The 14015-nt window shown below is 38.2% G+C and overlaps 1 protein-coding gene across 20 annotated transcripts in view; it reads left to right on the top strand.

The window, feature by feature from the left end:
* Positions 1–14015, top strand: part of dlg1b (discs large MAGUK scaffold protein 1b) — a 314786-nt gene that overhangs the window by 230077 nt on the left and 70694 nt on the right. For all 20 annotated transcript variants that reach the window (XM_079820292.1, XM_079820293.1, XM_079820290.1 and 17 more), the window contains 2 exons: positions 4315–4439; positions 8692–8861. In XM_079820292.1, the coding sequence (XP_079676418.1) occupies positions 4315–4439; positions 8692–8861 (295 nt within the window). The remainder of the gene's footprint in view (positions 1–4314; positions 4440–8691; positions 8862–14015) is intronic.

Genomic DNA, 14015 nt, shown 5'->3' with positions numbered 1-14015 from the left:
TCGCATTTGCGACTAAAAATATTCATTTGCGAGTGATATTTTTGCAGAGATCACCACTGGCGACCATACAAATTTACATATCATGATTATAAAATTTGCATGTTATGTGCGTGTTCTGTGAAGAGTAGCCTATCACATCATTTGTTGTGTTGACATAGTAAAATGAGACCCTACACGTGAAAGTTTCACTGTGATAGAGCGCCAAATGTGATTGTGAACGGGTAAAGCGAGACTCATCTTTCCGCGCTTTAAAAACCATTTCAAAACGAAAAATATCGGACTTTTTCAAACAACGGTGATGACACACCTGCTTCTAAAAAAATTTCATGGTATGATCGCGAGTCACAGAAAATGTTTTGTGACTTTTGTTCAAGAGTGGGTAAAGAAATAGCGGGGGAAACGGACTTCATTACAGGAACCAACCATTTCAAAAAAGAGACTGTGAGAAAACGCGCCGATAGTAACTAGCATAAAAATGCTTGTGATCACGTTATCGCGAAGAGTGCTCCACAGACTACACCATTAGCACGTGCAGTTTCGTCGTGCATGCGAACTGCGTGACGAAAAAGAATGGAAGGAGCTAGAAATGAAGTTTAACGCAGCCTATATGATAGCATGTGAAGAGCTTCCGTTCACTAAATTCACCTCTCAGATTTTGCTTATGTAGATAAACCCTTTCTGCAAAAAAGAAGAGGCGGCGGCCAAACTACTCTCAGTGGCTTACGTCAACCATTTACAGTATCATTTTATTATGGAGAGTGATGGAGATGCAACATTGTTCCCATTAATGTTAATGTTATTCTTGTATTTAGCCCTCAGGTTTTCAATACTCATTGGTGGTCAAATGTGACCATACACCTTAACTATTTTTAAATTAAATAAATGTTCTATATTTTAGTTTAATAATATTTATTGAATAGTTTGAGGCTATCTTTTGGTACTAAATAGGCCTACTATTTGTGCAATAAGTATGGTCCATTAATGACCATTTAATGAATTAAAATATTTTTCTTCTAATATTTTTCTTATTTTTCTTATTTATATTACAATTAGTGCTGTAATTAAGGTTAAAATAGAGAATTCCAATGCAAAGAGGCAAATTAGAGTCATTTTGTGGCTGGAAAAATACATTTCATTTGAAATTGCATGGTTTACCCACTATAGGTGCCTGTATGGCTCTTTAATAAATATACATGTATCTAGTTGCTCAAAAAAGTATTGCAGATCATAACTGCTTACTTATTTTTAGGTTTTGCATTTGAATACATATTTAGTCATGATCAAACACTAGATTTCTTTAAATGTGAAATTTTAAAACGTTAATAACTTACATCCTATTATTTTTTAATGATACTTATATAAGCACACACAAGTGAATATTAATGAATGCGAGCAAATATAATTTAGCTCAAGAAAAGTTTAAAATAGTGCTGAAAAGGCAAACTTATTTTTCCCTATGTGCACAGTAGGCTATATGAATTGATACTGAATCAAGATCGAAATCGATATTTGTGCCAATCACCAACCCCCAAATTCCACCCCCCCAACCCCGCCCCCGCCACCACAAATTGGTTTCTGATCTGTGGGAAACACTGTATATAGTTCATAAGTTGGAAAAGACATTCAGTTCCCAAGTGAACTTCAGTTCCAACATTGGGCCGGTTGCATAAACTGTTAAGACTAGTCTTACAAGTTAGACATACATTTTTTTTCTTGAAGACTGTTCATAATTTTTTTTTAATCAGTTACATAAAAACATAGACTGGCCTAATTTGATGCGAAAAGTAAGACTGAATGCCACTTGCCTAACTGCAAGTGGCTCATACTAGATCGTAAGACACTGTCTTAACATAATGGCTTAGTTCATGCAACTGGCCCAATATTGACAAGATGAAAATGCTGAAACTGTAAAAAGAGGGGAGATGTACGCACAACAGGATGATTAAAAGTAAGTGATTTAAAAAATGTATGTTCATTGTAATGTGGCTCTTTAAAAAATTATTTGGCGCCTGTTTTTTTACCCTATAGGAGCCAATGGCTCCTTAATTAATTATTTTTTATGGAGCCCTGCGTAGATTGATCATTACTGTGACACATGAAACAAGAAACACAACTTGTAATTAGAAAAAAAGTGCTGCTTCATTAATTTACTTGCCGTACTTGAAAACTGCATTTCGGTCCTAACCGCGGGAAACAATGACGGAATCACATGATATTTGGCAGATCTGTCAAGGGTTGTGTGCTGAACGTGCTGTCATAGCTTGGAATGCAAATGTAGTCATGGCTCTGAGAAAATCGCTTTGTTACTTTCGTCCCGTGTTACTTTCGCCCCGGTTCTCCCCTACCTTACAGCCCGTGCCCGCACTCGGCGATAAAAATCTAGTCCCGCGCAGTAATCTACTGTAAGTAGAGTGCAGGTCTCTACTGATTAGTGTGCAGATGAACATTTTTAGAATTGTATCACAGATCTCTCCCTGTTGTCCGCCCCCCCCCCCCCCCCCCCGAACAGCCAGTGCACACTGACTCAGGTTGCTGTATAATTCTCCCGCAGCCATTCCTAAAGTACAAGCAGATACACAGCAAAAGCTTTAAATACTCCTCTGCAGTGACTACACTTAACAGCTCAAAGTCCGTCAATTAAAATGCAACACATCAGAGCAATCAGCCCTTGAGAAAGCATGGGAATCACTCTTCCGACCAACCAACTCTCTCCATATCTGCATAGTTACCAAGGAGGAAAAAGAGAGCACCATCTTGCCTTCCACAGTCAAGACTTAATCCTGACTTTGCCTAAGGCCAAACTTTGCCCCCCCCCCCCCCCCCCCCCCCCCGTAGTGCACATTTATTAACTCTGCATAAATAAACAATGCTCCTCCACAAGCTGTTGTCAGCTCAACTTAAAGCCTGCTTCTTAATCACAATAACAGAATAACTTGTCCTTGCAATCCACAACTGAGCACTGGAGGTGTTTTTTTTAATCAGGGCATCATTTCTTCATGCACTTTGTCTTGCGTATTGTTTTATAGTAGTTACCATGTTGCCTAAAAATCCACATTATTAGAGCATTAATCTAAACATGTTTTGCGTATCACTGTAAAAGTCAGTGAAATAATTACAGTTGTATTGGGACTATAACAAATGCTGGTCAGTGCATTGTTAGTGACTGTGGGTTGACTTTAACTGTGGTAAGAGCTATTTCTCTGTCTAGGGCTTCAGCAAGTAATACATTTAAACCAATATAAATAGAATACAAATCAATGTGAAGCTAGTTGCCAGCAGAGCAAGCTGTAGCCCATTTTTACCGTGGCATTTATTTTGGGACTACTAACAATTATTTCTTAGATTTATTGGATAAAAATCTTTTTCAATATAAAAAAAAAAGCACATTGGAAGCAATGTGCAAATTAAAGGCCATAAAAAAGTTCCAAATGTATGAATCTAGCTCTGCTATACATGTGAAAAATGTTTTAAAATATAATCATTAAAAAAACTGCAACTTTCTCCTGAATGTTAAAGCACTATGACTAAATTAACAAAATTATAGATGTGGGATTTCAATTAAATATTTTAATATAAAAGTAAAAAGCAAGTTGTGAAAGGTATGCACTAAGGGAAAACAATCAATCAATCGCTTCTGTTGCAAAGTTTTTAAGCAAACGCTTTTAATACACATTTAGTGTATATAAAGACATATTACTTTACTTATGCAGTGTGTATATATATATATATATATATATATATATATATATATATATATATATATATATATATATATATATATATATATATATATATATATATATATATGTATGCATGTATGTATAGATGTATATATATATGTATATATATGTATATGAAAATCTATGTATGTATGTATGTATACTGTGTAACTGTGTGTGTGTGTGGATGCCCATGTCATCATCAGCCACCACCAAAGACCATTTTTGACCCAGGAAAAGTCTAATGGAAGTCCATTGTGTGGGTAGCCAGTGTTTACTAAAATTATCCAAATGTGGTGCATTGGTTCCTTGATTATTTTTATCAAATTATAGAATTAATATAATAGCCTAAATAAATTAAATAATAAATTAAACACATTTTAAATGCATTGAATTAATGTATTTGAATTTCCATTTTAGCCTAAAAGTTGCACATGAAATGTCATTTAAAATACATTGCCATTTTGCATATCACATTGCCAGTTGAATTTAGCCGACATTATGTTCCCATAGTCGCTGACCAAATCCTAGATTGATGTTTTAATTGATGTTCCTCCAGAATCTAACTTTAGGTTTCCTATTCTCTGCTGTGTAGGGGAATTCAGGCCTGGGCTTCAGTATCGCCGGTGGCACGGATAACCCTCACATTGGTGAAGATCCCAGCATTTTCATCACTAAAGTCATCCCAGGGGGCGCCGCCGCTCAGGACGGGAGATTGCGGTAAGGCTACTGTTCTCAAAAAAATTAAATAATGGGCCTTGCATGTTTCATGCTGTTCATTCTCTTAACAGTTAAACAAAACACTACTTTGAAAATCCCATGTGGTCGATGACGCATCAGTTTTTTTGTGTGTCAAGTGCTAAAAGTAATTAAAAATAGGGAAAATGTGATGGGAAAAGATCGAAAAATTATGCTATAATCAACACTTTCACAATTCGTTAATCTCGATATCTGTAATAGTAAAAAAAACGTAGTAAAAGTATTCGAGAGGGATTCCACATGTAATACGCATTTCAAATGCAAAGATGTCAGCCAATCACAACAGTGGGTGTTTACACTGAAGTCTCACAGCAGACACGCCCCTTGAAACAGGGCATTCAAGCCAGAGGGCTAAAATCAGGATAGAAAAATGCCGTTATTTCGAAATTATGACATTTTTGATTTTTATGTTAAAAAAAAAATTAGTGGTGGGCCGTTATCGGCGTTAACGTGCTGCGTTAACGTGAGACTCTTATCGGGCGATAAAAAAAATATCGCCGTTAATCTATTCTCAAAGTTGGGTTGGGAGCTGGGTCTACAGGGAGTGCAGAATTATTAGGCACGTTGATTTTCTGATCATATTTTTTTTCCAGGCACATTTGACCAATTCCAAACCACAGTAATCCTAATAACTACTATTGATTTAGTATTTAATAATGTATAAGTGATATATAATTGTTCGTGAAGGCTGGAAATGAAAATCACCTTATATTCAGGTGTGCAGAATTATTAGGCATGTTTTCTTTTACAGATAAATTGAGCTAAAAAAGAGATTTAACAGACTGAAAAGTCAAAAAGTATTAAATGCCCATGAGAAGGATGCAATACTAATGCAATACTAGACATTGCAGTTAAGGCATGACCATTGGACAGTGAAATGCTCGTTGGGTCAGCAGGATCTGACAAAAACAGGTGGTGAAGAAAAGACACCTGTTAACTGCAAAAGAATTAAGAATTAAGGTGAAGAATTAAGGGTGAAACCATCAGGAACCCTTTAGTCTCCAGCGCCACCATTTTCCAGAGCTGCAACCTACCTGGAGTCTCCAGAAGTGCAAGGTGTCAGGATCTCAGAGACTTCAGTTAGGTAAAGAATCCTAAAAAATGACCCCCACTAGATAAGAATCATAAGCTGAAGTGTTGTAAAATACATGAAGAAGGTTTTTTTATAGGCTTTATGGACAGATAGGTTGAGAGTGACTCTTGAAGGACCAGCACCACATCCTCTAGTACCACTGTTTGAAGAATTCATCTTCAAGAATCTGGCAGTACGTTTTGGGAGTTCATTTTAGTCCATCCTGAAGTCCGTTTTGCAGAGATGGACTAAAAATGAACTCCCAAAACGTACTGCCAGATTCTGGAAGATGAATTCTTCAAACAGTGGTACTAGAGGATGTGGTGCTGGTCCTTCAAGAGTCACTCTCAACCTATCTGTCCATAAAGCCTATAAAAAAAACCTTCTTCATGTATTTTACAACACTTCAGCTTGTGATTCTTATCTAGTGGGGGTCATTTTTTAGGATTCTTTACCTAACTGAAGTCTCTGAGATCCTGACACCTTGCACTTCTGGAGACTCCAGGTAGGTTGCAGCTTTGGAAAATGGTGGCGCTGGAGACTAAAAGGTTCCTGATGGTTTCACCCTTAATTCTTCACCTTAATTCTTAATTCTTTTGCGGTTAACAGGTGTCTTTTCTCCACCACATGTTTTTGTCTGACCCTGCTGACCCAACGAGCATTTCACTGTCCAATGGTCACGCCTTAACTGCAATGTCTAGTATTGCATTAGTATTGCATCCTTCTCATGGGCATTTAATACTTTTTGACTTTTCAGTCTGAGTTAAATCTCTTTTTTGGCTCAATTTATCTGTAAAAGAAAACATGCCTAATAATTCTGCACACCTGAATATAAGGTGTTTTTCATTTCCAGCCTTCATGAACAATTATATATCACTTATACATTATTAAATACTAAATCAATAGTAGTTATTAGGATTACTGTGGTTTGGAATTGGTCAAATGTGCCTGGAAAAAAAATATGATCAGAAAATCAACGTGCCTAATAATTCTGCACTCCCTGTATACTACGCAAGCTATGATGACTTTCACCTTGATATTTTAGCGCTGTTGTATACCTAGCCAAATTGCACTGTAGGGGGCGAGATAACGAGTCTTCGAACCTGTGTCTATGCCTACTAGTGTTGTCAAAAATATCGATATTTCGCTATGTATCGATACTGAAATATCTGAAACGATACAATACTCATTTTCTACAGTATCGATATCAACTGCGCTCTCCTCTCCTCTCCTCTCCGACCGACAGTGAGTTGACACGCACCCGCCTCCTCTCATTCAGTCCGTTTAATCCTCTGAACATTTTTTACTCATGACAGCGTGTTAGTATTGGTGTGACCGGTCTGAATTTCGCGCGGGGTTGCACATAACGTTAATTCTACTAAATCCCGCAGATTTCGCGCTCGCATCTGAAGCGCACAAACACATACCGTAATAAAGCCGCCTCTGACATACAAGTGCAAAAATGAGCTCCTTTTTCCAGCTTATTAATGGTCAAATACACTCAAAAATGTCTCAATGTCCATCTTGGTGAGTTTTAACGTAAACACAGTCGTAACCAGCTCACAGGAACAGTGGGATCCATGCGTGCGTCAGGTCTTAAAGGGACAGAAGTAATTTATTATTCAAACTACAAAAAGACAAACGATCACTTACGAGTGCACATATTCTGAATGCCTTCGGCAGAATTCAAATGAGCCATTTTAATCTAGATTAATTCCAAGATTACAGTGAGATTAATCTAGATTAAAAAAAATTATCTATGCCCACCTCTATAAAAAATATATTTGTATATTTTGACTCAAGTGTCCAAATACTTGAATGTTCATGAGAACAGCCCTCAGTAAAAACTTTTTTTAAATGTCTAAGTTATGTCTGAGATAGTATTGTATTGAGCATTATAATAAATTTCCTCCTCATGCATGTTTTGTGTGGGGATGGATTTGTCCTGTTTTGGAATTGTGTTACTAAGTGATAGAGCCCTCCAGTGTCTCACTGCTGTCAGAGGCTCATTAAAGCAGTGCTACTGAGGTCCTGACAGCATCACACTGACAGCTCAACGCACGCACACACACACACACACACAGAAAGAGAGAGAGAGAGAGTTTAAAGAGCCATCCCTGCCACCGACTGCTTGTTTTTTTTGTAAATTGAATTGTGTGAAAGAGAGTTAATGAATGTATGTCATAAAGGCTTTGAGAGACTTGCAGACTAAACTTTAGTTTGTTTGATGGACTTGTTAACTTGCTTTTATTTCTTGTCATTTTTCATGCCCAGTTAGAGCTGTCACTGAGAATTAAATTGTAGTCTTGGCCAAAGTTTGTAAACTCTATTCTTGTGTGAAGATGCTGTGTTGAAGTTCTTATTTTATGCCATCAGTACATTTTGCATGCACATTGAAAGAGCAGACCACATTCAAAAGAAAGAACATTGTACACCAGGAGACTTTATATTCAAAAACAACTTGACAAAGCGACCCTCAGCAAAATGTAAAGCAATCAGCCTAAAACATAAATCTAATGTAACAACAGAGTACAAGATGAAGTAATTTCTGCACCACTAGCGGCACTAAAAAACAACCATTATTTACTCTAAGAGAGTCCCACCCAACCATTAGTTGATCAGTGTTGCTGTGCCTGGCTTGTCTCGTTGCTCAAACAGCATTTTGATAGTGTCACAAAGCGACATTCCCTCATTCCCTCATGCCATGCCAAATGTATATGAATTTCTTTCTTCAGTGGAGCACAGAGATTTTTGGAAATAATCCAACTATGTGAGGCAAAATACTGCAATGGGATCGTAACCCAAAAGTTGGCACCTCAAAAACCACACAAAATTAACACATGATAATATAACGTCTTCTGAAGCAAAACGATAGGTTTGAAATGATAGAAGAAAGAAAGTAATGTACAGGATAGGAGTTACAAACTCTAGAGTTTGCTGTTTTGTAATGTCTTGGTTCTGTTTGCTGTACTTGAGAAACAACACAAGGTAATTTTTTTGACAAGAGAGTAACAGAAATTTATCAGGACACTTAATGGTACTTGTTGGTTGAATAATGTGAGTAGTTATTGGAATGGGGATGTCCACACACCTGTCCATTGTTTCTTGTGCATGTGTTTGACCTGTGTTTATTCCACACAGGGTGAATGATGTGATTCTGCGAGTGAACGAGGTTGATGTCAGGGACGTGACCCACAGTAAAGCTGTGGAGGCATTGAAGGAGGCAGGGTCACTGGTCAGACTGTATGTCAGGAGGAGAAAGTCTGCATCAGAGAAAGTCATGGAGATCAAGCTCATCAAAGGACCCAAAGGTACAGCAAAATCAACCAACTCCTCATTATTGGTGTTGATCGGTGCATCTTAGTTTAGGTTTTTAACAGTGTACCTGGGACATTAAAGGTCTTACCCATTTAAAATGTTTGGTCCGTTTTGAATAAAATATAAATGTTCAGTAAATGGGTAATCTTGGGTAGTCAGTTTTTGGGATTCTATGTTTCACACTGTTAAACATTAGGTAAGTGCTTGTTTGTGTATGTATGAGTTAAATAACATTGACTGGACTAGAACAATGTCAGGAGCTCGCAACCTCTTTGTGTTTGAGTCTATTCATCCATTTAGTTTGCATGTTTTCCATCACTGTTTGAGAGCTTCTTTTTTTTTGAAGAATATATATATATATATACACATACACAGGTGCTGGTCATATAATTAGAATATCATCAAAAAGTTGATTTATTTCAATAATTCCATTCAAAAAGTGAAACTTGTATATTATATTCATTCATTACACACAGACTGATACATTTCAAATGTTTATTTCTTTTAATTTTGATGATTATAACTGACAACTAAGGAAAATCCCAAATTCAGTATCTCAGAAAATTAGAATATAGTGAAAAGGTTCAATATTGAAGACACCTGGTGCCACACTTTAATCAGCTAATTAACTCAAAACACCTGCAAAGGCCTTTAAATGGTCTCTCAGTCTAGTTCTTTAGGCTACACAATCATGGGGAAGACTGCTGACTTGACAGTTGTCCAAAAGACGACCATTGACACCTTGCACAAGGAGGGCAAGACACAAAAGGTCATTGCAAAAGAGGCTGGCTGTTCACAGAGCTCTGTGTCCAAGCAAATTAATAGAGAGGCCAAGGGAAGGAAAAGATGTGGTTGAAAAAAGTGTACAAGCAATAGGGATAACCGCACCCTGGAGAGGATTGTGAAACAAAACCCATTCAAAAATGTGGGGGAGATTCACAAAGAGTGGACTGCAGCTGGAGTCAGTGCTTCAAGAACCACTACGCACAGACGTATGCAAGACATGAATTTCAGCTGTCGCATTCCTTGTGTCAAGCCACTCTTGAACAACAGACAGCGTCAGAAGCGTCTCGCCTGGGCTAAAGACAAAAGGACTGGACTGCTGGTGAGTGGTCCAAAGTTATGTTCTCTGATGAAAGTAAATTTAGCATTTCCTTTGTAAATCAGGGTCCCAGAGTCTGGAGGAAGAGAGGAGAGGCACACAATCCACGTTGCTTGAGGGCCAGTGTACAGTTTCCACAGTCAGTGATGGTTTGGGGTGCCATGTCATCTGCTGGTGTTCTGGTCCTCTGTGTTTTCTGAGGTCCAAGGTCAATGCAGCCATATACCAGAAAGTTTTAGAGCACTTCATGCTTCCTGCTGCTGACCAACTTTATGGAGATGCAGATTTCATTTTCCAACAGGACTTGGCACCTGCACACAGTGCAAAAGCAACCAGTACCTGGTTTAAGGACCATGGTATCCCTGTTCTTAATTGGCCAGCAAACTCGCCTGACCTTAACTATTTGGAGATAAGAAAATCTATGGGGTATTGTGAAGAGGAAGATGCGATATGCCAGACCCAACAATGCAGAAGAGCTGAGGCCACTATCAGAGCAACCTGGGCTCTCATAACACCTGAGCAGTGCCAGAGACTGATCGACTCCATGCCACGCCACATTGCTGCAGGAATTCAGGCAAAAGGAGCCCCAACTAAGTATTGAGTGCTGTACATGCTCATACTTTTCATGTTCATATTTTTCAGTTGGCCAAGATTTCTAAAAATACTTTCTTTGTATTTGGTCTTAAGTAATATTCAAATTTTCTGAGATACTGAATTTGGGATTTTCCTTAGTTGTCGGTTATAATCATCAAAATTAAAAGAAATAAACATTTGAAATATATCAGTCTATATATACAGTGAGGAAAATAAGTATTTGAACACCCTGCTATTTTGCAAGTTCTCCCACTTAGAAATCATGGAGGGGTCTGAAATTGTCATCGTAAGTGCATGTCCACTGTGAGAGACATAATAAAAAAAAAAAAATCCAGAAATCACAATGTATGATTTTTTAACTATTTATTTGTATGATACAGCTGCAAATAAGTATTTTAACACCTGAGAAAATCAATGTTAATATTTGGTACAGTAGCCTTTGTTTGCAATTTCAGAGGTCAAACGTTTCCTGTAGTTTTTCACCAGGTTTGCACACACTGCAGGAGGGATTTTGGCCCACTCCTCCACACAGATCTTCTCTAGATCAGTCAGGTTTCTGGCCTGTCGCTGAGAAACACGGAGTTTGAGCTCCCTCCAAAAATTCTCTATTGGGTTTAGGTCTGGAGACTGGCTAGGCCACACCAGAACCTTGATATGCTTCTTACAGAGCCACTCCTTGGTTATCCTGGCTGTGTGCTTCAGGTCATTGTCATGTTGGAAGACCCAGCCTCGACCCATCTTCAATGCTCTAACTGAGGGAAGGAGGTTGTTCCCCAAAATCTCGCAATACATGGCCTCGGCCATCCTCTCCTTAATACAGTGCAGTCGCCCTGTCCCATGTGCAGAAAAACACCCCCAAAGCATGATGCTACCACCCCAGTGCTTCACAGTAGGGATGGTGTTCTTGGGATGGTACTCATCATTCTTCTTCCTCCAAACACGTTTAGTGGAATTATGACCAAAAAGTTCTATTTTGGTCTCATCTGACCACATGACTTTCTCCCATGACTCCTCTGGATCATCCAAATGGTCATTGGCAATCTTAAGACGGGCCTGGACATGTGCTGGTTTAAGCAGGGGAACCTTCCGTGCCATGCATGATTTTAAACCATGACGTCTTAGTGTATTACCAACAGTAACCTTGGAAACGGTGGTCCCAGCTCTTTTCAGGTCATTGACCAGCTCCTCCCTTGTAGTTCTGGGCTGATTTCTCACCTTTCTTAGGATCATTGAGACCCCACGAGGTGAGATCTTGCATGGAGCCCAAGTCCGAGGGAGATTGACAGTCATGTTTAGCTTCTTCCATTTTCTAATGATTGCTCCAACAGTGGACCTTTTTTTCACCAAGCTGCTTGGCAATTTCCCGTAGCCCTTTCCAGCCTTGTGGAGGTGTACAATTTTGTCTCTTTTCTTTGGACAGCTCTTTGGTCTTGGCCATGTTAGTAATTGGATTCTTACTGATTGTATGGGGTGGACAGGTGTCTTTATGCAGCTAACGACTAGGGCTGTCACTTTTGTAAAAAAATCCTGTTCGATTTTTGAGACACAAGTGTTCATTGAATCGATTCTAAAATCGATTTTATATGACGTTTTCATTTTCAATGCTAAATATAGCCTACGCCAATTCACGGACAACTAACGGGCATTAGGATGAAAGTAAAGAGGGCGCTTGAGACGCACAAGTCAGCAATATTTCTGATGATTTATTTTGTGCACAATGACAAACAGGAGTGCAACATTCTGGGAAAAAAAACATTAAGCAGAGTGGACTGCCATAACGTCAAAGAAAAACATTAACTACAGGCTTTAACATGGCTGTGTTTATGATTATAAATTCCACAACAACAACAAAAAGATTGTAGCCCATGAAAAGAGGTTGAAAATAAAGCTTAAAAATTTACTAGCCTACACTGAATGTGAAGTTCGTGTGGATAATAATTTAACGTAATTATTCAACCGTTCAAAATGAAACTTTGAATGAACTTAGCTTGCGAACAGGCCATGTGTTTTTTTTAATTGAACGTAACCGACACTTAGGCTATGCGGGCGTTACTGATGAAACGTGCAAATAAGGCTCTATTACAAATTATTGGACAGGAAAACAAGTCTATCTACATTTTCGGGGTCCAGAGCAGAGCGTTTTTTTATTCACTAAATGCCCAGCTGTTGAGAAGACGCGCTCCGACCGCACTGATGTTCCAGGGACACTCAGGTACTTCACCTTGCTGCGCAAGGTGGGGGTATTTCGAACTGCCAATCTTCCACCACAAAAGCGGGTCGCTGTCAGCTGGCAAAGGTGGTTCCTTTTCATAAATCATGTTTTATCGACTAATATTGCATTGATTTAATAAATAATAAGAAAATATAGCATACAATGACATGGAGGCACTAGCTACGCGTGAACAACGGCTTAAATGAACAACTACCTTAGGAAAAAAGCTTTAGTTGGGGCAGCCCTATAGCCATTTATTTCAGATAGACCTATGTTCCAGCATGTCACAAAGGGCATTTCGGGTTGAGCGAGCGGCACTGAGAGGAATGAGAAAGCTGCTCTCCATTCTGGAGGAAATAGCGCTCATTCTTTTCTACACACACAGCATTGTCACAATATGACCTCATGCAAGTTTTAAAAACATATTTCAACATATTAATAATACCTGTTAATAACTTTTTTATTTGTTTAATTCGTTCAAAAATAATAGTGTACATATTTGGTTAAAATCGATTCCCTATTTTCGTTTTCGAAACGTGTGTTGGTTGGTCCGATCGATTGTGCAATCGATTTTCGAACGTAAAGTGACAGCCCTACTAACGACCTCAAACAGGTGCATCTAATTTAGGATAATAAATGGAGTGGAGGTGGACATTTTAAAGGCAGACTAACTGGTCTTTGAGGGTCAGAATTCTAGCTGATAGACAGGTGTTCAAATACTTATTTGCAGCTGTATCATACAAATAAATAGTAAAAAAAAATCATACATTGTGATTTCTGGATTTTTTTTTTTTTAGATTATGTCTGTCACAGTGGACATGCACCTACGATGACAATTTCAGACCCCTCCATGATTTCTAAGTGGGAGAACTTGCAAAGTAGCAGGGTGTTCAAATACTTATTTTCCTCACTGTATATATATATATATATATATATATATATATATATATATATATATATATATATATATATATATATATATATATATACACACATATATACTCACCTAAAGGATTATTAGGAACACCATACTTATACTGTGTTTGACCCCCTTTCGCCTTCAGAACTGCCTTAATTCTACATGGCATTGATTCAATAAGGTGCTCAAAGCATTCTTTAGAAATGTTGGCCCATATTGATAGGATAGCATCTTGCAGTTGATGGAGATTTGTGGGATGCACATCCAGGGCATGAAGCTCCCGTTCCACCACATCCCGAAGATGCTCTATTGGGTTGAGA

This window comes from Gobio gobio (assembly GCF_949357685.1).
Source record: "Gobio gobio genome assembly, chromosome: 6".
Taxonomy (NCBI): Eukaryota; Metazoa; Chordata; class Actinopteri; order Cypriniformes; family Gobionidae; genus Gobio; species Gobio gobio.
Note: the sequence above shows the minus strand (reverse complement) of the source record. Positions and strands in the feature narration are given on the sequence as shown.